Source organism: Alosa sapidissima, chromosome 15 (genome assembly GCF_018492685.1).
Source record: "Alosa sapidissima isolate fAloSap1 chromosome 15, fAloSap1.pri, whole genome shotgun sequence".
In the NCBI taxonomy this organism is placed as follows: domain Eukaryota; kingdom Metazoa; phylum Chordata; class Actinopteri; order Clupeiformes; family Clupeidae; genus Alosa; species Alosa sapidissima.
This window is the reverse complement of record NC_055971.1, coordinates 13,662,110-13,686,376: the sequence shown is the minus strand read 5'-3', so window position 1 is coordinate 13,686,376 and position 24,267 is coordinate 13,662,110. Positions and strand designations below refer to the sequence as shown.

General features: G+C 47.6%; 1 protein-coding gene across 1 annotated transcript in view; it reads left to right on the top strand.

Annotated features, from left to right (window-relative positions):
- Positions 1-24,267, top strand: part of tenm4 (teneurin transmembrane protein 4) — a 135,187-nt gene that overhangs the window by 87,370 nt on the left and 23,550 nt on the right. The window contains 8 exon segments of the mRNA XM_042064275.1: positions 545-688; positions 2,540-2,789; positions 9,711-9,943; positions 11,452-11,606; positions 17,869-17,970; positions 18,086-18,685; positions 18,687-18,862; positions 23,926-24,098. Coding sequence (XP_041920209.1) covers positions 545-688; positions 2,540-2,789; positions 9,711-9,943; positions 11,452-11,606; positions 17,869-17,970; positions 18,086-18,685; positions 18,687-18,862; positions 23,926-24,098 — 1,833 coding nt within the window.

The following is a 24,267-nucleotide window of genomic DNA, read 5'->3' as shown; positions in this document are numbered from 1 at the left end:
ACTAGCGTAGCACATCTGCCATTTTGGCAGGTTTATTCCTCCAGAGAGGCATCACGATAAACAACCATTCCGTTTTGATTTGACATGAGCCACAGTGAAAAATGCGTTGAAGTGTACAGGAAAATGCACTCTAGGTCGACAAGCAGCTAGAAGCAGGGCGTGCACACACTCACACACACACACACACACACACACACACACACACACACCACACACACTCACACACACACACACACACGACCACACACTCACACACTCACACGACACACACTCAACACACGCGCGCGTGCGCGCGCATGCGCACGTTGGCATGCGTCCCCACTCGATGCTCGACTAGTCACCTCAACTGACATGATTACAGAGGAGTGTTAAGAGTGTGTCTGCAGTTAATGTCCCCCTCACACGCAACCAAGGTGGCGCGCCACTACTGACTGGCAGATAGTCTCTCTCTCTCTCTCTCTTTCTCTCTCTCTCCACCTCTCCCTCTCTCTCCTGTGTCCACTGAGCTTCTCTCTCTGTTCCCTCCTTTCCCCCTCTCCCTCAGTGTCTGTTGGCTATGAATACGAGTCCTGTCCAGATCTCATCCTCTGGGAGAAGAGGACGGCCGTGCTCCAGGGCTACGAGACCACCGCATCCAAGCTGGGCGGATGGTCCCTGGACAAGCACCATGCCCTGAACATCCAGAGCGGTGAGTAGAGCCCTCCTGTTAATCAGCAGACGCCATTTTCTTTAGCTCCAGCTTTTTAATGGTCAACATACAGTTTAACAACAGTCTTCCAACTTGATTTAATTGTTTGTTCAACTAAAATGAAAGGCACTTGCATATTGTTATTATTTACTTTCTTAATTTCCAATTTTTTGTAACAGTTTTTGACTGAATTATTCATAATACATATGTGCTGTAGATTACACTGCACCACACGTTTCCGCTTATGGTCATGGCTGACACTGTGATTAATCAGAACTGTTCCGTATGTTCACCGCGGTTCGTACATTTTACGCTTGGCTGCATATTGGGTCTGCTTCAGCTTGAGGTCAACTTCCGGTTTCTGAATGCAAGAGTAGGCGACCACACACCCGTACATCGTGCGTTCTGTGCCTGGCCCCCGCCAGCAGGAAATCCCCTCCGCCGCCTGCCAATGGGGCTCATCGGAGCAAATGAGGCGTGCGTGGATGAGAGCAGCTTGAGCAGGTGGCCCACCCATCCATCGCTCCATCACCCCCCCAACCACCCTCAACCACCCCCACCATACGGAGCCAAAAGCCATCTCCACTGTCTCTCTCTCTCTCTCTCTCTCTCTCTCTCTCTTTCTCTCTCTCTCTCTCTCTCCCTCCCTCTCTCTCTTCTCTCCCTTTCTCTTTTTTGGCCTCATCTCTCTCTCCCTTTCACTCATTACCATACTCTCCTCCTTTCCTCTGCCTCTGTTCCTTCCTTCTCTCCCTCCCTCTCATTAAGGTCTTTCAGCATCTCTCCATCTTTCTCAGCTCTCCCTTGCTGCCACTTTCTACTTCTCTTCATGATCTCACTTTAGCATCCGATTCCCCTCCCTACTGTGGTCAGCCTTTTACCTGGGCCTCCGCTCGGCTCTTCTCGCACACGCTACTATTTTCAGTCGGCCTTAACATGACCGCTGACTCGTGGCAGCCCTCTCCAAATCCAATCGAGGGTGGAGGGGATGCTTGGCTGGACTCCACACACTGCGGATAGGCTAAGGGCCTTTAACACTCCCCACAGTCATCCGTATGTGGCCTGTAGTAAGAGAAAGAAAGATGGTGCCTTTTATGCCCTTTTTTTTCCCTCTTTCCCTCGATGTTGTCAATGTTCTCATTGTTATTGTACAAATTGTTACGCTGTTTCTTTTGTGCTTTTGCAACACTTTACCTACAGTCATGCTAATAAACCAACCTTGAATTGAATTGAATTGAATTGAATTGGTGAGAAAAAGAAAGAGTTGAGTGGAGGAGAGGAAGAGGGAGAGAGTAACTGCAGTTGTCCACGGAAACTAATACAGAATTGAAGGGGGGGGGGGGGGGGGGTTGAGAGTTTTTTTTTTTTTTTTTCCTTGTTGTAAATACATTCCGCATTCAAAGCTACTGTCTATGAAGGAGAGTCATTGAGCTCGGCAAGATTCACACTTGTTTAGCTGCGGTGATGAGGTTTTTAGGCGGAACTGTATCAACCCTGATGCAGGGAGCATTCCCCCAGCTCCCTCCTCAAACTCACACACACCGACACGCACAGCACACACACACACAACACACACACACACACTCTCACACATACACACACACTCACACTCATCCAGTCAAGCAGCTTTTGCGCGGGAGTGTCAGTAATTGAATCATTGAATCAAAAGCAGGATGGAGTTATAAATGTCCCCTCCCTTTATCTCCCTCTCTATCTCTCTCTCTCTCTCTCTCTCTCTCTCTCTCTCTCTCTCTCTCTCTCTCTCTCTCTCTCTCTCTCTCTCTCTCTCCCTCTCTCTCTCTCTCTCTCTCTCTCTCTCTCTCTCTCTCTGTCTCTCTCTCTCTCTCATAGGCATTCTCCACAAAGGCAATGGTGAGAATGTGTTCATTTCCCAGCAGCCCCCTGTGATTGGGAGCATTATGGGTAACGGGCGGAGGCGAAGCATCTCCTGCCCCAGCTGCAACGGTCTGGCAGACGGCAACAAGCTACTGGCGCCGGTGGCGCTGGCGTGCGGGTCGGACGGCAGCCTGTACGTGGGCGACTTTAACTACGTGCGACGCATCTTCACCACGGGCAATGTCACCAGCGTGCTGGAGCTCAGGTAAACACACACACACACACACACACACACACACACATGCACAACACGCACATACACACACAACACATACATATACAGTATATAGATATATACATTCACACAGACAAACATTGATACAGTAAATAACACTTCTCACAACTCTCACATTCACAAAAATCCAGGTTATCCTACAAATGCATTCGTAAGCAGCTTGCACCTTGGCAGTCCTACTCGCAAAACACATATTAACACACACACACACATATTAACACACATGCTATCACACAATTTGCAAGCACACATGTAAGCACCCACATGCACATGTTTCCCGCTGATGGGTTAGTGGACATTGTTTGCTACATGATTTTGCTGTTGCATGTCTTCATGGGTCACAAACCAGTGAGCACAATCATTAAGTTCTAAATAGCCTCTCCCAGGACCCAGCCTGGACAGTCCCGATTTAGTAACCTGTGCTTAGAAGTAGGCCATGGTGCCTGTTTCAGAGGCTTTTGTAGGACCTACTGAAAGGTTGCCTGTAGCTAGTTGCAACTCACCCCGCTGGAGTTGCACCTCTATAAATGTCCACTGCAGGTGCCCTAGCTTAAAGATGCTGTAAGTGATATGACCACTTCCTGATGACTTTCACCTGACTTGGCCATTTTCATGGATGTTTACACTCTAGCTAATTGGCAGACAGGACTGCCTGGCAACATACCTGATTGGCTAACACAGATGGGATGTCAAAATGTCAATGTATAATCAAAATATATATCTGCCTAGTTTACCAATGGGTATTTCAAAAAGCTTACAGCAGCTTTAAGCTTGGTGTCACTCCGTGATGATGCATTCTATTTAGACTTTTCAACATCCACTAATATAATAAAACTCTCATAGTTGAATTTCACAGGGTTGGTATTCAGTGTTGTCGAGTAGTATTAAAACATGAACTACTGTAATGTGCTAAGAGTATACAATCAACAGCATATTGAGTCTATTGTTATCCCATTCAAAGAATCCTTTGGCCTGAGGGCTTATTCTGATAATAACAAAAAAGCAATACAATCTTAACAGTTGACACAGTTTATGAAGTAAATGCATTATTATTTGTTGTTATTATTAGCTGGCACAAAACCCATGAAGTGATCCACACTGAATACTAACCTCTATGTCTAACATTTTCTCTCTTATACCTCTCTCTCTTTCCTTCTCTGCTGCACCTCTTTATGTGGACAGAAATAAAGAATACAGGCATAGGTAAGATGCCATCAATTGTATAAACATATCTGGTGGTATTGTTACATTGACATTATTCTGCATATTAATAAGTGCTTGGGTATGTGAATGTTAATGAATGATGGAGAACTGCTGACAGCTGTTGCACTGTGGCCTCCCACGATCCGTCTGCTCTCTGTCGCAATAGCCTCACAAACACGGACATCAGCAAAACTTAAATTCTGATGGAAGAGACTTACTAGGGTCACCGGAAGGCAGATGGGGAGGGTTGCGGTTGTGTGTGTGTGTGTGTGTGTGTGGGTGGGGGGAGGGGGTTGTGGACTTAGTGAAGCTCTGTCGCAGGTTTGAAATATTCAGGACACCCCCAGGGAGGTGAGCTTTTATGAAGAACTTAATCGCTCTCTTCCGCTGCACAGACAAGTGTGTTTCACTCAGAGTGAAGCGACGTTCAGTGAAACATGGCACGGCATGGATATGGCCCATTCACCAACTGTTTATTATTAATAGTAGTAGCAGGAGGAGTAGTAGGATCAGTTGGGAGGAGTTAAGGGCCGTTCACACCAAGAACAGTAACTATAACGATAACCGCAAAAAAAAAAAAAAATTCTAGTTCATATGAATGCCTACGTCCACACATAAACTATAACGATATGAAGAACGATATCGTTGGGGATCACTTTCAGAATAATAAAAAGCTGACAGCCAATCAGAATCCATTCAATTTTAGTCATCACTTTCATCGACACAAAGAGAGACTTTCCTTATCGTTGGTCAGTGTAGATGCTTTTATCGTTATAGTTATCGTTATCGTTTCTGGTGTGAACGGCCCTCAAGAGGAGTAGTAGTAGTAGTAGGAGAAGGAGGAGTAGGAGTATTATTCACGTGCCTCCTGAGAATGTGCTCCTGTTGGAGGAGAAAACACCACAACACAATCAGCTCCTGTGGTAGAGTGATGAGTAACGGCGCTAATGGTGCATTGTGGGTTATAAGACACTGTAAATATAGGCTGTGCTCTGAAATATACTCGTAGCTGAGACGCACAGCGGAGCCCTCATAATCGCACCGGCTGTCAGTCAAACGTCGGCCCGCTCCGGCTGCATGACTGACAGCTGAGGAGTGTTGTGCTCAGGTGCCCCAGGGGAGTTCCTGCCACACACACACACACACACACACACACACACTTTGAATAAAGGCCTACGTGGGTAAGGAGCTGGCGATTGATTTCCACTTCAGAGGGTCGTGACTCCCGTGGCAGCAGCAGCCGGTGCCACTGCCGTTACCGCCACTCAGGAGACGAAAGGAGGATGACGCGTCGCGTCTGTTATTCACATGTTCAGATGCCAACGGCAGAGCATACGGGGAACACACAGCAGATGTCCCGCCTCTTCGCTCACGGTCAACCCACAAAGACACTCAGATACACACACACACACACACACGCATACATTTACACACACACATACATTTACACACACACACTTCTTCAAATCGAGTTCAACTGAAAGGCATGACAAAGGGACTGGACAGGCTACTTTATTCGGATTCGGGTATCCATTCGGTTCTCCCCTCAGAGGCGCGACACTGTGTTTACTGCTGCTGTAAAAACTCCCAGGCTCTGCTGACAGAGTATAGAGATAGGCCAGATAACCAGCACTGGCTTGACTGCAGTGTCTGAACCATAGTTTTTTTTTTTTTTTTGTTGATATTTTTTTTTGGAGTATCTCTCTTATCAGAAGCCATGCAAGCCGTTTGGCAGATATGCCAGCTATCTTGTAGCTCCTGTGTTAGTAAGGAGGGAGGGAGGAGAGTGATGCTCCGAAACTCAGAAAAGATTTTCTCACGGAGCAGCATTCATCCGTGGACAAATTCGGGAGGAAGTGCTGTCAGGTTGTTGGGCAGTGGTTACCGGAGTGTGTGTGCTTTAAGACTATGACAAACAGGATGATCCCATCGCCGTGTGCGGTGGCCCCACGTTAGTCCCAGGCAGCAAGCTGGCCTTACACACACACACACACACACACACACACACACACACACACACACACACACACACACATACTTACACTACACACACACATGCACACACACATAGACACATACATGCGCACACACACACACACACACACACACACACACACACATACTCTCTCTCTCTCTCTCTCACACAGACACACACACACACACGTCGACATGTACACAGACACAGGCACACAAGTAGCCTCCATACCTACCCCATGTCCCACACTCTTACGGCAGCATGCAGGGAAATCCAATTATCTGCACCAACCCTGCGCCATGCCATTGTTGAATATAGATGAAGTCTGTGGCTGCCGCGACTGAAGGTCAAGCTGTTCTCCTCATTTCCCGTGCCCACCAGGAGTTAGCCCTTACCTCCTCTCTCCCACTCTCTCACCTCCTTTCTCCCACTCTCTCACCTCCTCTCTCCCACTCTCTCTCCTCCTCTCTCCCACTCTCTCACCTCCTCTCTCCCACTCTCTCTCATCCTCTCTCTCCTCTCGCTATTTCCTCTCTTCTCCTTTCTGCTCCTTTCACCTTGACTACCTCCAGATTACCAAATCCCTGCAAACAGGAGCAAAATAGGCTAAGCATTGTAGGACAGACAGAAGCATTTGGTCCCTATTCTTGTAAGACCCCCCCCTTCTCCACTCTCTTTCTCTCTCTCTCTCTCTCTGTGTCTCTTCTTTCTCTATCTTTCTCTCTGTTTCTCCTTTCTCCATCTCTCTCTTTCTCTATCTCCCTCTCTGTGTCTCTTCTTTCTCTATCTCTATCTCTCTCTCTCTCTCTCTCTCTGTCTCTTCTTTCTCTCTCCTCTCCCTTTATTCTTTTATTCTCTGCCTTTTTGTTAAGGACAAAGACTGTTTTGAGCAGAAACCTTTAAACCAAAAATGGAGGGGGGGGGAGTCAGTCAGTTCGGTCAGTGGGTTAGATGTGACAGGGTAGCTCCCGGTCAGGCAAAGTGTCCTGTCTTCACCCATCCACAGAAGGTCAATTGTCACGAGCAGTAATGTATCGAAGCTGACAGTGCCACAGACCTACTGGTGCCCCCTGCTCGTGCAGTCATGAGGAGATGGGCTGTGGCACTCTCACGCCTCCAGAAAAAAAGGTTGTTTTAACCGCCTATCTCTCTATCTCTCTATTTCTCTCTCTTTCCCTCTCTTTCCCTCTCTCTCAATCTCTTTTTCTCTCACTTTCTCTATTTCACTCTTTCTATCTCTTTTCCTTTTTAGCTTTTTTAAAATATTTTTCTCTTGCAAACAATCTCTTCCTCACGCTCTCTCTCTCTCTCTCCCTCTGTCCCTCTTTCATTTCCTCCTTCTCATTTGTTCCACTGCTGTTCCTCCCTTTCTAAGCGTGTTTGAAGCCTGCCTCCTCAGACAGGTTGGGGCGGTAATGATGATGGTGTTTGGCAGAACTGTGCTGCGTCAGGGCCGCATGACTGAAGTCATCTTTAAGGTGCCACCAGGCAGGAAGTCAGCCATCTCCTTGTTTGTGCACACACACAGGGGCTCCGTCTCCACTGTTGTTTTCTCTTTGTTTTTCCTCCAGATGTCAGGGTCTTGCGAGGCCTTGTTTGTAATGAGACAAACAAATAACCGGGGCGTCCACTTTGTGTGTGTGTGTGTGTGTGTGTGTGTGTGTGTGTGTGACGTCCACTTCATCATCTCCACTAGAATTCATTTGTTTTTGGTTGTAGATCCCAGCAAGTGTTAGCAGAAAAGCAATCTATTTGCATCTTAATTTGGCATAATAAGTGTAAGCAAATGGTAGTGGGTTTAGCAAAGGGAAGCAGATTTGTGTGTGTGTGTGTGTGAACAAGGAAATGTTATGAATAACTGCAGAAGGATGACGTGCCCTTGGGTGATCATCTGTCTGGTAGTATTTTGTCTCAACACTCTTCTCCCCATATCTCTCTGCATCTGACGTGCCTGCAAAACCTATCCATGAGTTTAGGGTACACACACACACACACATACACACACACACACACACACACAAGCACACACACAAGCGTAGTCTATTTGTTACCTCCTGGGGACAAATGTAATGATAGTCATTTCTGGACACACACACACACACACACACACACACACACACACACACACACACAAACAAACACAAAGCAATTTACATGACCAGATGATCATATCCTCAAATTGAAGACCCCTGCCATAGTTAGTTTCTTTTCATCCAGATTTAGCACAGGCCCGTGTGTCATCATTACGGCTCATAATTCACATGTATGGATGCCTCTACATCTTCTGGAAATATCCAGCATACATACATACATACATACATACATACATACATACATACATACATACATACATACATAAGGCAGACTGTCAGGACACACAGCATAGGAGAGTGTGCTGAGGGAAAGGTAAAAGTGCCATATATGGCCGATATGTCTGGCTGAGCCCGGGGGACAGAGAGTGGGGACCAGAGCACATTTAATCTGGCTGCTGGCTGGCAGGGCTGGCAGGGAAAAAATGTCCAAATTAGGTTGGTTCCATAACAAGAGGGCTGCCAACCACAGCGAGTGCCCAACAAACAGTAGCTATTATGCCCCATACCTTTTCTTTTTATTCCCATGTTTAAACTGGCAACGCAGGTGTGCTGTTTGTCATCTTTTTTTTTCTTTTTTCTTTTTTTTTTTAAACATTGTATTTTTCCTACCTCCATGAAGCATGGCTTCTTTCTCTCTATCTCAATGTTATGCCCCCTCTCTCTCTCTCTCTCTCTCTCTCTCTCTCTCTCTCTCTCTCTCTCAAATGGGAGTTTTGTGTGTGCTCTGTGTGATTTCTCCTGTTTGGGTCTTTTAGCACGTAGCCAGCACTCTCCCTCCTCACTGATTGGGCCCTTTTTGTCAGCCCTTCATGTTTGGTAGCCCCCTGTGTGGATATGAAGGATTACCATGTCAGGCGCCTTCTCTGTTGTGTAAAGGGGGTATGTTGGAGGGGGTCAGGCAGAGAGGGTGGGGGCGGGGGCCTACTTTTCCCTTCCTTAGACCCATTTCTTTCTCTCCTTTTTTACTTTTATGTGCTAGTGCTACCTTTTTTCTCCTTCCACCAGAGAATAGCATAATGTGTTTAGATAGTGGGCCTGTATATGTGTGGTGTGGTGTGTGTGTGTGTGTGTGTATACATCTCCTTGAGGAAAGCCCTGTAGGAGGTGGTGACAGTCCTGCCGTGCATTTCATGTCCCATGCCTGTGTTAGGGCCGCCGGAGGACTGATCGCACGGCAGGTTTCGGAAGCCGTCTTTCTTTCTCAACAGCTATCCGCAGGGGTGCACATAGACATTGCAATGCAGAAAGGCTCTACTCTTCATTTAGCGGCTTCATTTTCTTAGCCTAAGTTAAGACTTGGCCATGGAGCACAAAACTGCAGCGTCATCTACCAAAGTTGAATGTCACTGGCAATATCTAAAAGTAGAATAGGGCTCAATTAAGAATGACTATAAATTGTTTTTTTTAAGTCAGAATGCTTTTTCATTGAGTGTAGATAATATCTGCTTTTTGTCTGGCAACAGAAAGGAGATATTGACCTTGAGGTCCTCCACTTGTTCTCCAAACTTGAAATTCAATTATTAGATATCTTGCCATAGAAGTACAGTCCTTCATACTGACTGTGTCCTGACCTTCCTCTTCCTCCTCCTCCTCCTCCTCCTCATCTGTCTATACCATCAGCAACAGCCCGGCTCATAAGTACTACCTGGCCACCAGCCCGGTGACTGGGGCGGTCTACCTATCCGACACCAGCACCAGGAAGGTGTTCAAGATCAAGTCTCTGAGCAAGGTGAAGGATGTGGCCAAGAACTTGGAGGTGGTGGCGGGCACCGGGGACCAGTGTCTGCCCTACGACGAGACACGCTGTGGAGACGGGGGCAAGGCCATAGAGGCCCCCCTCACCAATCCCAGAGGTATGCTGCCGGAGGATTTGTATACATCACGATGACATAGAGTAGACTTTAGCTGGGGTGAATTCTCAGGGACCAGTTTGCTGTGGTGTTTGTCTTTGGTCTGGGGTTATGTGTGTATGTTGAAAGACATTCCAATAATTGCACAAAATGGCATGATTATGCTTGTTCAGAGATCATCAACGAGCTCAGGAGCTTGTCAAGATTAATTTGAGCCCATCAATTTAGTCATCTGTTAACATATTTGTCCCTTATAAAGCAAAGATGTTATCGACCTTCATGGCAAATGTTAGGGGTTGCCAATATCCTGCTGTGCGGATATTTGTGGACTTCTCTTTTATGTCTGATTTCTTCTGAAACACTCTTTACACATTAAATGTCATCACATTTTGAGCCAGCAAGACCAAGAGCCTGCTTTTATGTGTGTAGGGGAATAGTAGTGCTCCAGTTTCTAAAGTCGAATGAGTTAAGAGTCCGGACAGGCAGTGCAGAATGAACCAGATCAATACCCGCCCATTCTCAAACACATAGCGATATCTCAGTCTAGGAGCACATGTTGTTGACTCTCTTCTGCCGAGTTTAGAGGAGAAGAAAGTGATTGGAGCCGAGGCCTGTCCTGTACAGGCTGATATTTGCAGTGTTGCGTAACCCGTTAGTTATTGGATTATATGCTTGAATTTGTCATGAGTAGTGCCAGCCATCGCAGCAGTTCTGACACAAGTGTGTCAATAGAACCTAGTTGGGTGACATTTTATTCCCACAGCTGCGCTTTCAAAGCAACTTTTTAGATGGCTGTCAGCTAAGCAAAATTGTAACTTGTCCCTCACCGTGACAGTCCCACAAATCTAATCTACATGCTAACATGAAATTGTGGTCCATTTGGGAGCATTAGTGGTACCAACACCAATCAGTTGTAACACTCAATGGCAGGAAACGGAGATTGCAATAGCAGTAAAACACAAGAAAGGTCTCAGACAGTTTTAGTGTCATTAACAGAAGGTCGCACATCCATTAGTGACGGCAAAAAAAGCAAACCGTATTATCTGCACTTGTAGCCGTATGAGGAAGCCCCCGTCCCAGTTCCACAAGTTGCCTCTGGGTATATAGTGGCTTAGAGCCAGTGTGATCCTTCCCCCCCACCATCAATAATGAATCCGCATGGATTTTTTATTGGTTCCAGGGTTCCTCATTAAGTCCGATTGTCTCTTCCGTGGAGTCTGCGATTTCTCATCCCCTCTCTTCTGTGTTTGTGTTGTGAGAAGCGCTTTTGAACATCATTTAAATGCTTAATCAATAGCGGGCTCGATGAGCAGACTCATCGGGTTGATATTGCTGTAATTTGCGATGCCACATCTTCCTCTCCCCCTCATCTACCAATCATCGATCACTAGGGATCAATTAAGCGCTGCTGTTCAATGCAGCAAATTTACCCCGATTGACAAGCAATTTTCTTTCTTTACATCCAAGCCACTCTCATACCCTGGCTAAGTGTTTGACGGTTTACTCAACAGGCATTGCCGTGGACAAGTACGGCGTCATCTTCTTTGTGGACGGCACCATGATACGCCGGGTGGACCAGAATGGAATCATCTCCACGCTGCTGGGCTTCAATGACCTGACTTCGGCTAGGCCTCTGAGTTGTGATTCTGCCATGGACATCTCCCAGGTACAATTATAATACACACAAATTGCACACAACCTTAGTTGGATGAACAAGTAGGATAAATGTCATGGCAAGATAAAGATATTGTTTTAAAAAAGGTTCTTACTGCAGCGAAAAAATTAGACACACACACATACATACACACACACACACACACACACACACATACACACACACGCACACACACACACATTAAAACACTGACCAAAATACATGGCACTACAACCTCTCGGTTACACCACCATTTAGACCTGTAATGTTCCATGCGCTGTCCCTCTGCTTGCTCAGAGGTCCTCTCCGCTCGGCCAGTCTGGGTTCAATGCTGAGGTCGCAGCATCAAAGGCAGCGTGGTCAGTGTTGCGCTGGCTATGGGAGTGCAGCTGGGGGCTGGGTGGGTGGGTGGGTGGCTGTGGGATGGTGTGAATGCAGGGGGGCATGTAGCGTAGTGGGTGGTGTTAGGAGGCCGGGTGTTAGGAGGCCGAGTGTCCCTCCAGGCCATCCCACGCTCGCCACAGATGTGGCCTATAACTCCAGGGAGAGGGGGATAGGCCCCCTGCCTCCGTGTGTGTGTGTGTGTGTGTGTGTGTGTGTGTGTGTGTGTGTGTGTGTGTGTGTGTGTGTATCGAAGGCTGATGGTGAGAAAGCAACACGGACAACCACAACCTCTGACCTCCATCAGCCACCACCACCACCACCACCCCACCACCACTCCACCCAACTCTTGCCTTTCTGCCCCACAGTTGAGGGCACTTCTCCAGTTGAAAGCTGACTGTCCCCTCAGGCAAGGTTTCCACAGACACGCACAGGGGGGTGGGGGAGGGAGTTGGACGGGTTGGATTAAGCCTCCATTACGGAGCCTTACATGGGCGTCTATGCCACGATCCGATGGCCTTTTTGGGTGCATTACTCTGATAGTTTTGCTCTCCTTCTGCTTTTCATGGAGAAGCTGAGAACTCTCAGCAGCTGGGAAGTGGCTCTCTTCTTGTTCCTCAGTGAGGCCATCTCCACTGCCCTCTAAGTGCATCAGGCAGGAGCGAGAGGGGAGAAACATTAAGGGGGAGCGCTATCGTCTGCAGTGACATTATCCCACAAATAGACCATTGCAATGGCCAGTACTCCCGTATCCCCCATTGCATTGTCTGAGACATCGCTGACCAATTTTGTAAAGCATCGCTGACCAATTTTGTAAAGGTCACGGGAGTCGAGGAAAAGCCTCGCCTCTTGCTTAGCGCAGGGTTTTTCGGTTTGGGAGACAAAAATGATAAATTCGTTGGCTGATTAATTTGTTGAGCCTTGCACAAAAGTCCAAGGTGATTTTAAACCGTCATCTGTTCCAAGTAATTTCTAGGCCTGTGTTTGTAGACTGAGACTGTTTGTACTCTTAGATTTCCATTAGGAATCAATGTATTTCTCTGTGGGTCCAGCTCTGATTCATGGAAATATTATTCATGGCTAGCTTGTCTGGCCTCAGCTGCATATTCAGAGATTTTCAGACCACTCTTTCTCCCTTTCCAACTCTGTATCTCCCTCATCCTGAAGGTTCCTGATAAAATAGGTTAGCATTTCACAGAGTTGGTGTTGAAGCACGTAAAAAAAACAAATGTGCCGCCCCTTTTGTCGTTTATCCTTTTTGTTCAGGCATAAAATTACATACCAACCCCTACTGTGTCATCTATTGTATGATTTTTATATCAAATGACTGCAGAGCTGTTTGTTGATGCAAAAGCATATTTGACACTGGGTATCAGTTAACTGCTGGTTTCAATGTTAATGCAACGTTGCTGTATGTCTCATGTTGAGGTTTTCAATGTTAATGTAACAATGCTGTATGTCTGATGTTGGTCCCCAGTGCCACTCCCTCTCTGGGGGGGAGGGGGGGGGGGGGGGGGGGTCTCGGCTTCCAATAGAGAAGTATGAGTTTTTTCCTCCTCTTGCCGAGAGAGATGGAAGGGAGATCAAAAGAGTAGACTTCCTCCAGGCACCCATTTCCTATCATCAGCCCAACCCCCCCCCCCCCCCCCCCCCCCCACACACACACACACACACACACATACACACATACATACAGTATACACACTTGAATGCACATACAGTATTTCTACATATATCTACCAAAAAACTAATATCTCCTGAGGATATGCCTCCAACAGTCATAGACACACGCACACGCACACACACACGCACACACACACCATCACCACCACATGGCACTGACAAATCACAGCCTGTGCCAGCCAGAGACTCTGAGACAGTAAAAAGCATCCATTAAATTTTCATCAGGCAGCACGTGCTTCAAACACTCTCCACTCGGCATACTTAAAGCCCTCCTCTCCACTGCCATTCTCACCCACTGATCTCTTCTCTTCACAACTCACCCTCTCTTTCTTTTCTCACTCTCTCTCTTTCTCTCTGTTTCACTCAGTCTCGTTTCCCATCTCCCTCTTTCCCATGTTATCCTTTTCTCTCTCTCTCTCTCTCTCTCTCTCTCTCTCTCTCTCTCTCTCTCTCTCTCTCTCTCTCTCTCTCTCTCCTCTCTCTCTCTCTCTCTCTCTCTCTCTTTCCTCCATTCTTCTCTCCCACTTCTTCCCAACCTGTCCATCTCCAGTTTCATCTTTTCTCCCTAATTTTCCTCTTGCTCATTCTATCTCTCTTTCTGTTTCTCCAACTCAATGCTATGGCACCTATCCCCACCTCTCTCTCTCTCTCTCTCCATCCTTTCTTTTTATCTCTCTCTCCCTGTCTCAACTGTTTTTTTGAATAAAACTCCTTTCTACATCACTCATTGACCATCTTATTAGCATCTGAATTCCAGCGTTGTCTCATCCATGAATGATATTTGTGCATTTTTTTTTTCTTTCTCCATCCGCTGGCTTCTTATCTTTCCTCTCCTTCTTTTATGTTCCCCATGAAGCACACTCTATCCTGTGCCAACAACCACCCCCCCCATCCCTCTCCAGCGTGCGTGTTGAATGTTTTTTTGAACCTGGCCGAGGATTTGTATTTATGGTCTCTTTTCATCACCATTTGAAATGCCCTCGCAGTGATTAAGTCTGTTTTTTGAACATGAATATTCTCATCAACCCCCAGTGCGTCTAAACGTAGCAGAGGGGAGAGTGGCGAGGCGTGCCTGGAAACATCAAGTCAGGGCAAAAACGCAGAGAACACACACACACACACACACACACACACACACACACACACACACACACACACACACACTACTTATAAATCTCACTTCAATTCTCACTTTTTTTTTGGTTTCTGAGGACTTCATCAAGCGCTTATTGACAATAACATCTGGTCAGAGATGGAGAGAGCGTCTTCAACAGGAAGTGGGATTATGTGGTTTTTCCTTTCTTCTGTCTCTTCAAGACAGGCATCAGCTTGATAAGAGTGAAGGCTGCGGGGATGCTTTTATTGAAAGAAGATGGTGACGGCCAGGGAGGGTTTTTTTTTTTTTTTTTTTAAATGTGTGTTTTTTTTTATGACTGAGCGTGTGCAGGAAAACAGATCTGGGTGACATGGCACACAGCAAATATCTGTCGGGGGTGCGTGTGTTCATGTGTGTGTTCAGGAGGACAGTGACAGCTGTCTGAGTGTCAGGTCATAGAAGGCTACAATTAGAAGGCTACAATTAGATTGGGAGAGGGGTGTGTGTGTGTATGTCGGTGTGTGTGTGTAAGTATGGGTGGGTGTGTGTGTGTGTGTGTGTGTGTGTGTGCGTGTGTGCATGTGTGTTTATGGGTGTTTGTGAGTGCAGAGGCTCCCCTCATCATTCACCGTGGTGTGAAAACCCTTGCAGCCCACTCCCCTGTCCTCCTCTACGCAGCCGGGTCATGAAATATTCAGCGGTCTGTGCTGACAAGAAATGGGTTTTATGGGATGGAAACCCCCCCCCCCCCCCCTCCCCAGTTCCCATTCCCCAGCCCGCCCGCCCGCTCACTCCCCCAGTAAATGCACCTCCTCTCTGAGAATCATACACCTGCTTCTCTCTGTTTAATAGTGAGGTGTGTATGTGTGTGTACAGTATGTGTGTGTGTGTGTGTGTGTGTGTGTGTGTGTGTGTCTGTGTGTGTGTGTTTGAGAGTGTGCCTATATGTGTGTTTGTGTTCACATATATCAGAGTGTGTGTGTGTGTGTGTGTGTGTGTGTGTGTGTGTGAGTATATTGGAGTGTGTCTGTGTGCATGCATGAGTGTCTGTGTGTGTGTGTTGGTGTGGGGGTGTAAGACCATGTGATGCTGCACGTCAGACCTTATAAAACCTCTCCCCATCTGACACGCGATGAAGAGCAGCAATTTGATGCGATGTGAAGTCGCGTGTGTGCCTTGACGTGCCCGCGCAACACGGGCTGATCCGCTGTCAGAACGCACACCCATGGCAACGGGCAACTCCGGCCAGCACTGGCCAGCCAGCCAGTAGGCCCCCAAACCCAGAGCCGGAGTCCAAGCCGTCACTAACCGTTCCCCCCACCCCCTCAGATCAATTGTGCCGTATACCTCAAGATATCGACAGCTGAGGGCGTCGGGAAGCGAAGTTAGCGGCTGTCAGCAGGGCAGCGGTGCTAGTTTGATGAGGATCAACTGCCCTCAGCGTTTCCGAGAAACCGTTGCCAGGTGTTATTGAGTGGGGCAATGTTTTATGTTGCGGCTTGAGGTTCCAGTTCTTCTTTTATACGAGGCCAGGGGCTTTTAGGTGGGGAAAAAGGCCTGAGATCCTTGGGCTTGTGAAAAGGAATTTAATACGGTAGCCTCTGCTTATTCATGGTTGTCTGCAGAAGAAGGAACAGGAAGGAAGGAAAAAAACGATTTCCCTCAGGCTTGTTTCTCTCGCACAAGTCAGCAGTTTGACATTTTTATTTGATTTTTTTTGCTGATGCACTGTTTAACTATTGTCAGTTGAAGGTTACCTTACTCTATGCCTGACCAAAACCTTCACAGCCCTTTAAAGCATTGCACTGTAAACCACTGGATACAAAGTTTCAGGAACAGCAGCATGTTGTGACACTTACCAAACTTTTTTTTATTCCCGGTAGTCAAACAAGGGCGTATGATTACCCTGCAATGTGACTTAATCACTTGAATTATAGTTTGGTGAGCAATGAAATGTGCTAAAAACTTAATGCAGCCTGCATTTGTGGGGACCTTGATGCTTACCATTTCTTGGCAGTTTGGAGGCAGGGAGGCAGGGTCCTTGCTCAAGTGTGGTAATTTCTTTGGAATGGCAGTGCAATCTTTGGTCAGGCAATTTCCCCATTTCAAAAAGAAACAACATGGATAACCACTCAAATTCATCCAAATCAATTTCACTCTATTTAATTCCATCTATAAATACTGTGCTTGCCATCTTCGCACATTCCTGTTTAGATTTTTTAATCTTTCCTTGATGCCAGAAAACTAAACTAGACATTTAATCACAGCTTGCCCAGTTTCTCTGCCAACACTACTGATGAAACCAGGCATTCGAGACTCACCCTCTTTGCTTAGTTGTGTGTACAAGCTAGGGAGAGAGCAGCAAACAGGTTGGATACAGCCACCTCTATGTTTTAAAACAGATAGCTGTGTGATTCGCAGTATAATACATCAGTGTATTGGGGGCACAAGGTAAAGCCTGTCAGGCTGTGATTAGTGAGTCTGGTTTTGTTTTTCAAGGACTCTGTTCACCAGCGTGGACAAATAACTTGGCTTTATAAATGAGCGTAGGAGCGAATCGGTGAGCGCGTTTGACAGATCCGCACACGCATGCTTTGTGGCACACAGACTCCACATGATCAATGCCTCGTTGCAGTGGCTTGGGTTAATCTGATCATTTTACTTTCTTCCCAAACCCATCCCCCAACACGCATGCATACACACACACACTTGCACGCACACGCACTCACACCTTTTTGCTTGGTATCAATGTTGGATCTGGAACGTGTGTTTGCTGTGTTTTCCCCTCTTAGCTGAACCACGGGCGCCCATTTTCCTTGCTTTTATCTGATCATCAGCTCTCCGCTATGAATCGTTTCGCCCTCGAAGGCTCTCGGCCAGAGAAATATGCTCCACCTGATTTTGCCTACCTCCCCTCTGGTGGATAACCTTTATATAAACTCCACTGACTCACACTTTGTTTTTGATTTTTTTTTTGGTCTCAAGGATGCTCGAATGGCAAGATGAGAGCCAGAAGAGGAACATTAGCCATCGATGTTGTCTTTTTTTTTGTTGGTTCAAGGCTGAGACCCACGCAGGTTTGTGCTTATCGCGTCTGTTTTGCCCCTCCTTCAGGTGCGGCTAGAGTGGCCGACTGACCTGGCCGTGAGCCCCATGGACAACTCACTATATGTTCTGGACAACAACGTGGTGCTGCAGATCTCTGAGAACCACCAGGTGAGCGAAAAGCCAAGATTACCTGTCTTACTGCTCTGTGTATTGGTATGCATGTCATAGATATTCTGTTCTGTAATTGATGTGCTTTCTGCCTGTCTCTCATAACGTTATCTAGGTGCGCATTGTGGCGGGCCGTCCTATGCATTGCCAGGTACCTGGCATCGACCACTTCCTAGTAAGCAAGGTAGCGGTGCATGCCACACTGGAGTCGGCGAATGCCCTGGCAGTGTCGCACAGCGGCGTGCTGTACATCGCCGAGTCGGACGAGAAGAAGGTGAACCGCGTGCGCCAGGTGTCGACCAGTGGCGAGATCTCTCTGGTGGCCGGCGCCCCAAGCGGCTGCGACTGCAAGAACGACCCCAACTGCGACTGCTACTCGGGCGACGAGGGCTATGCCAAGGACGCGCGGCTCAACGCTCCCTCCTCGCTGGCCGTGTCGCCCGATGGCGAGCTGTTTGTCGCCGACCTCGGCAACGTGCGCATCCGCTACGTGCGCCGCAACCGGCCCTTCCTGAGCCCGCTCAACATGTACGAGGTGTCGTCGCCCATCGACGACGAGCTCTATCTGTTCGACGCCAACGGCAGCCACATCTACACCCAGAGCCTCACCACCGGCGATTACGTCTACAACCTCACCTACACCGGCGAGGGCGACCTGGCCACCGTGACCGATCTCAACAAGAACGTGGTGACCCTCCGCCGCGACGCCACCGGCCATGCCCATCTGGATCATGGCACCTGACGGCCAGACCTTCTGGTTCACCATCGGCACCAACAACGCCCTGAAGAGCGTGGGCGCCCAGGGCCACGAGCTGGCCATCATGACCTACCACGGCAGCTCTGGGCTCCTCGCAACCATGAGCAACGAGAACGGCTGGACAACGTTCTACGAGTAAGTAGCAATGAAATGGTTTTTTTTTTTTGTGCCTTTGTTAGGACGAATGTAACACTCATCCTGCTTTCCTTTGAAGAACCCATGGCATGTTGTTGAAGTTCTTCCATGTTTTGGTTATGGCACCCAGCAGAGTTGATTGTGGTTAAAAGCTTGTATTGAAGCCTGTATTGGGACTGTGTTTTATTAATAGCAGCATCATCACAGTATGAGACACTGTAGAGGCCGGATTTCCTCTTCTAAATGGACTTTGCTGGCACTCTGTTTATGTGTTACTATGGATACAGCCACTAAGTGGATAGGAATTGGTGTTCTAAGGGTGCTTGGCCAATCTTGGATTCCAGGCACGCTTGGGCAGAATAGTTGCTTTCAAAGTTAGCTCTAACAGGGACAAATATTTGCTGAGAATTTATTCTGTCTTCGCTCTCGACGTTATTGGCTCAGGGACTTGATATGTTTCCTTCAAATATTTCTGTCATTCATTTTGAATTTGCCGTTCTCACCTGCAAAGGAAATGCGAAGGGGCTCTCAAGTGTATAATCCTGTTTGCTGTAATCACACAAAACAGGATTAAGTTTTTTTTTTTTTAAGGAAACTAATTTACCACATATTTTATCCCAGTTTAGAAGTCAGGAGTGCACACAATAAAGCCTTATTTTGGCTTCTTTTCAGTGTTCCTGATTTTCCGGGCGCTCGTACCAGCACAGGCGGAATTGATGTGTTTTGATGTTCGAGTGGTGGAGGATTTTTATCAGCTATTTTCATTTAACAAGTTAGGTGACGACTTGGAAACGGTCAAGTTGGACCGTCAGTCCTCAAAATGCATTGACTACTGTGAGCTTCTGTGGAATGTAGACTTTTATCAGAAGTGAACAATATTCTGTTGACAGTATTATACGAAACAATACAATATTTCTGTCCTCATGTAGGTCAACTCAAAGTCCACTAGGCATTTATCAAGCCAGATGCATCCAGTTTGTAACCTGATGGCATCTTTTATCCTTGTAATTGCACTACATTTCATTAGCCATTCATAAGCCTCCTTTATCATGTATATTTGCCTCCCTCGCAAGCAGATGAACAAATCACGAAAACAACTGTGTTACCTCAATACATGCAATTAGATAAAAACAACGCTACGATTGCCATTAGGAATGGTTTCATGAATGGTGTTTTTCTGGGCAATTAGATTTTACCATTGCATCCCCCCTCTCTGGCACACACACACACACACACACACACACACACACACACACACACACACACACACACACACACACACACACCCCTTGGGTAAAGCAAAGTCTTGCATGTAATGAAACACTTCTCTCGTTGCGCTTGCATAATTAGCTTTGAAGGTCAGGTCCATACCCGAGGGGTCAGCGGCATAATCTCCACCCCTACCCCACCACCACCACCACCACCCCCACACCCAATCAGTAGTGCCTGGAAGATGGAGAGTTTATCTGTCCTCTGATGAGGCACGCACGCGGCCAGCGGAGCATTGTGCTCCACCGCGCACCGCCCGTTTATCGCGCCGAGCACCTGAGCTTGTTAATTACGCCTTCTCTTACCCTATTAGAAGTGCTAATTGTTATTGGACAGAACAAAGCGGGAGTGAACCCTCCAACCCTCCACTCTCCACCACCCACCAACACACGCAGGCAGAAACAGTGCGCGTGTGGTTCTTCTGCCGTTCCCCTACCGACGCGCGCGTCTCCAGTCCTTTTGTCTCTGTAGTTGGATTGTAGATAGTGGAGTGGCTCTCCTCTGTAGCTGCCGCTGATGCAGATGCTGCTGAGGTGACTCTGGTAGGCACATGCCCTTTTGCTGAGGGTTCGCCTGTAAATATCAGAGCAGCAACGCTCAAAGTAAACAAATCACCGTTAAGCTCCACTTGAACTCTCGCTCTCTCAGGCTGTTATGCTTTGTGCTTATTGTATTTGTTTATCTGTTTGCTTATTTTATTTATTTCTTATCTAATCAAGTGGTGCACGGCAAACGATTGCGCAACATTTTTACTGACTGCCAAGAAACCTTTGTAGATTAGGCGGCCGTATGTTTTGGGCAGTTGGCAGCCCGCGCTGCCAGTCTTGGACGGGGCGCGAGGTTATAAATGTATATTGGGCAGTTGGAAAATTGAATTGGATCTAAAGCAGACGTGCGGTTCTGAATGAGGCGTCTCGAGCCAGGCCGCATCAGTGGGGTCAAACCACAGAAGTGGAGTGTAATGAAAAAAAGAGAGCCCAGACAGTCGAAAGCGGAACGTGTTTGTGGGATTCCATCTCAGCACCTGAGGAGACTGGGCCCGGGTATGGATGGAGGTTGACTACAGAGTGTGTGTGTGTGCGTGTGTGTGTGTGTGTGTGTGTGTGTGTATGTGTGAGAGAGCGTGATAGAATAGAAAGAGAGTGAGCAAGAGAAGAGCATATGTGAGAGTGGAACATACAGCTGGTCATAGGCCCTTGGCAATGGTTAAAGGTTGAGGAACAAACATGTGACCATCAAAGTGATGCTCTTCAGGCAGACTAGAGGATGGTATCCAAGGGGAACTCCATGTGCTCTCTAACTCATCCATCTGTGTGTGGTTGTGTGGCTGAGCAGGTGCATGTGTGCACTCTCATGTCTAGCAGAACTTACTGGCTAATAGGCCTCTTAGTGTGAGCGGGGCCGGCTGTTAGAGTCTCCCAAGCAGCCAGAACATTCTCTCTCTCTCTCTCGCTCTCTCTCTCCCTCCCTCCCTCCCACCCCCCCTCCCTCTCTTTCTCCCTCTCTCACTCTCTCTCTGCTCTGGACCCTGCGGAGAGACTGAGGGGTTGTGGGTCACTGATCAGAGCCAGACATGCAACAGTGCCCAGGGAAGCTGGAGAGAGCTGCAGATTGGAGGGTAGGGTTTTAGTGTGTGTGTGCGTGTCTGTGAGTCCATGTGTGTGTGTGTGGTTTGAGGTGGCAGGAGGGCGTGTGTCTGTCTGTGTCTGTGTGTGTGTCTGTGTGTGTGTGTGTGTTGGCGGGGTGATGGCTCTTCTGCAGGGTCTGGGTCACTTCGCAGTAGCATCACACTGCCAGGGTAGTGCACTGAAGCCCCTGGACCGAACACTAAAACCAGACACTGCTCTGTCTGTGAGAGCACACTGCTGTCTCTCTGGTAGCACTGCTCAGGCAGTCCACCCCCTTTAGTCACTCCTCTGTTGTGTTACATTTTACTCCTTTTTGTTGTTTTGATCGTTGTAGTTGTTTTAGTCATCCATTTTAGATATTCAAGATATTCTTTTCTGTTAGTAGTTCATGAGATGTCTACCCTTGCGGCACAGTTTGTCTACTCTATATGTTTGGTTTGTTTGTTTGTTTGTTTGTTTGTTTGTTTGTTTCTTGTACCAAGCCACTGTGGACTGGTGGCACCCTTGTGAAATCAGAGGAGCTTGCGGCTTAGCATCTGTGCATCTCTGTCTGCCACTGATGCCCCTGATGCTTTACTCTCCCCTCACACTGAGCGTCTGGGCCACTGCGATGGTCTCCTCTCCCCTCCTCTCCCCTCACCCTGAGCATCTGGACCCCACTCGCCCGCTCGCTCTCCAGTCTTTACAGCAAAGCGCCTCTGATTTGATTGAACTGGGGAGATGTAATCTTCCTCCATTCTCAGTCCTCCATCTCTATTTCTCTATCTTTTCCTCTCTTTGATATATTTGGATAAAGCTGGGAGAGGCAAGGCTAGTTTTTTGGCAGCTTGAGACAGAGTGCTATTCCGTTATCTCCTCGATTTGTCTGTTATTTTGACGTCGGTGAGAGCTCTTCAGCTGAAATTTTGGCACGCCAGATAACAGTCCTTGTACTCGCTCTCTCAGGCGGGCCATATAAATTATTACGTCCATCCGGGCTCTCGTAGAGTAGAGTAGAGTAGAGTAGAGTAGAGTAGAGTAGAGTAGAGTAGAGTAGAGTAGAGTAGAGTAGAGTAGAGAGAGAGAGAGAGAGAGAGAGAGAGAGAGAGAGAGAGAGAGAGAGAGAGAGAGAGAGAGAGAGAGAGAGAGAGAGACTGGAGAGGCTCTTAATGATGAGCTTCTGAGTCACGCAGGTTGACCTCTCTCAGGAAGTGATGCAACCACAAGGTTGGGCTGGAGATGAAGACGCTTATACACTACTCTCTCTCTTTCTCTCGATCTCTCTCTCTCTCTCTCTGGCTGACTCACCTGCAAGAGCGCACAGCTCTTTCCCTCTACCCCACGGACTGGAACAGTGGGACACAGACGAGACAACTCTCTTTCTTCCTCTCTCTTTCTCTCCCTATCTCTCTCTCCCTCCATCTCCCTTTCTCTTTTCCACACACACACACACACACACACACACAGTATTGCACACCTCATCCCCTGCTTATGTAAATTTCCATGCTCACACATAACATTACATATTCCATGCACAGATATACAGTATGCATACACCCAAATATGTATGTCCACACACACATAAAACACATACAGTACACGCACACACACACACATACACACACACAAACACACACACACACACTCAAACTCAACACACTATTTTTGTTGTTTGTGTGGTGATTGTTGTTGCCTTCATGTTTTTATTGTGCCCTTTGGCTCTGCTGCCGTTCTGAATGTAGTCGAACACTACTGGGAAATGCCCATGTCGGGCTCCACTGTGAGAGATGATGAGTGTTATAATGAACAGGAGATGTGGACTGTGCCTTGATACAGTACATTCTCTCTCTCTCTCTCTCTCTCTCTCTCTCTCTCTCTCTCTCTCTCTCTCTCTCTCTCTCTCTCTCTCTCTCTCTCTCTCTCTCTCTCTTCCTCTCCTTTTGTTATGAGGTTTGTCTCAAGGATGAAAGTCCATGCCCTCAGAAATAAAAGCATTGTTGACCATTTATCTCTCTCTTTCTCTCTCTCTGTATTCCATTTATCTCTCCCTTCCCTCTACAATTTCTTTTTTTGTCTCTCTCTCTCTCTCTCTGTCCTTCCCCCGCCCCACTCCTTCTCTCCATCCGTCTCGTCCTCCTCCGTCCTTTCCCTCGCTCTGCCTCTGTCTTCGGTCTCTGCGCTCTGCAGGTATGACAGCTACGGGCGCCTGACGAATGTCACCTACCCGACGGGCAGAGTGAGCAGCTACCGGAGCGACATGGACAGCTCCGTCAGGGTCCAGGCCGAGGGCTCCAACAAAGAAGACATCACCATCACCACCAACCTCTCCGCCTCCGGAACCTTCTACACGCTCATGCAGGGTAGGGACAGAGGGGCTGGGGGACACAGACAGCAAACACACACATTGAGGCGCGGTGTGCCCACGCGAATGCACACGGTTCGCCTCTCTTATGTACTGTCTACTAAACACACACACGCAAACTGTCATTCTTTCTGCCTCTCTCTCTTTTACACACACACAGACACACA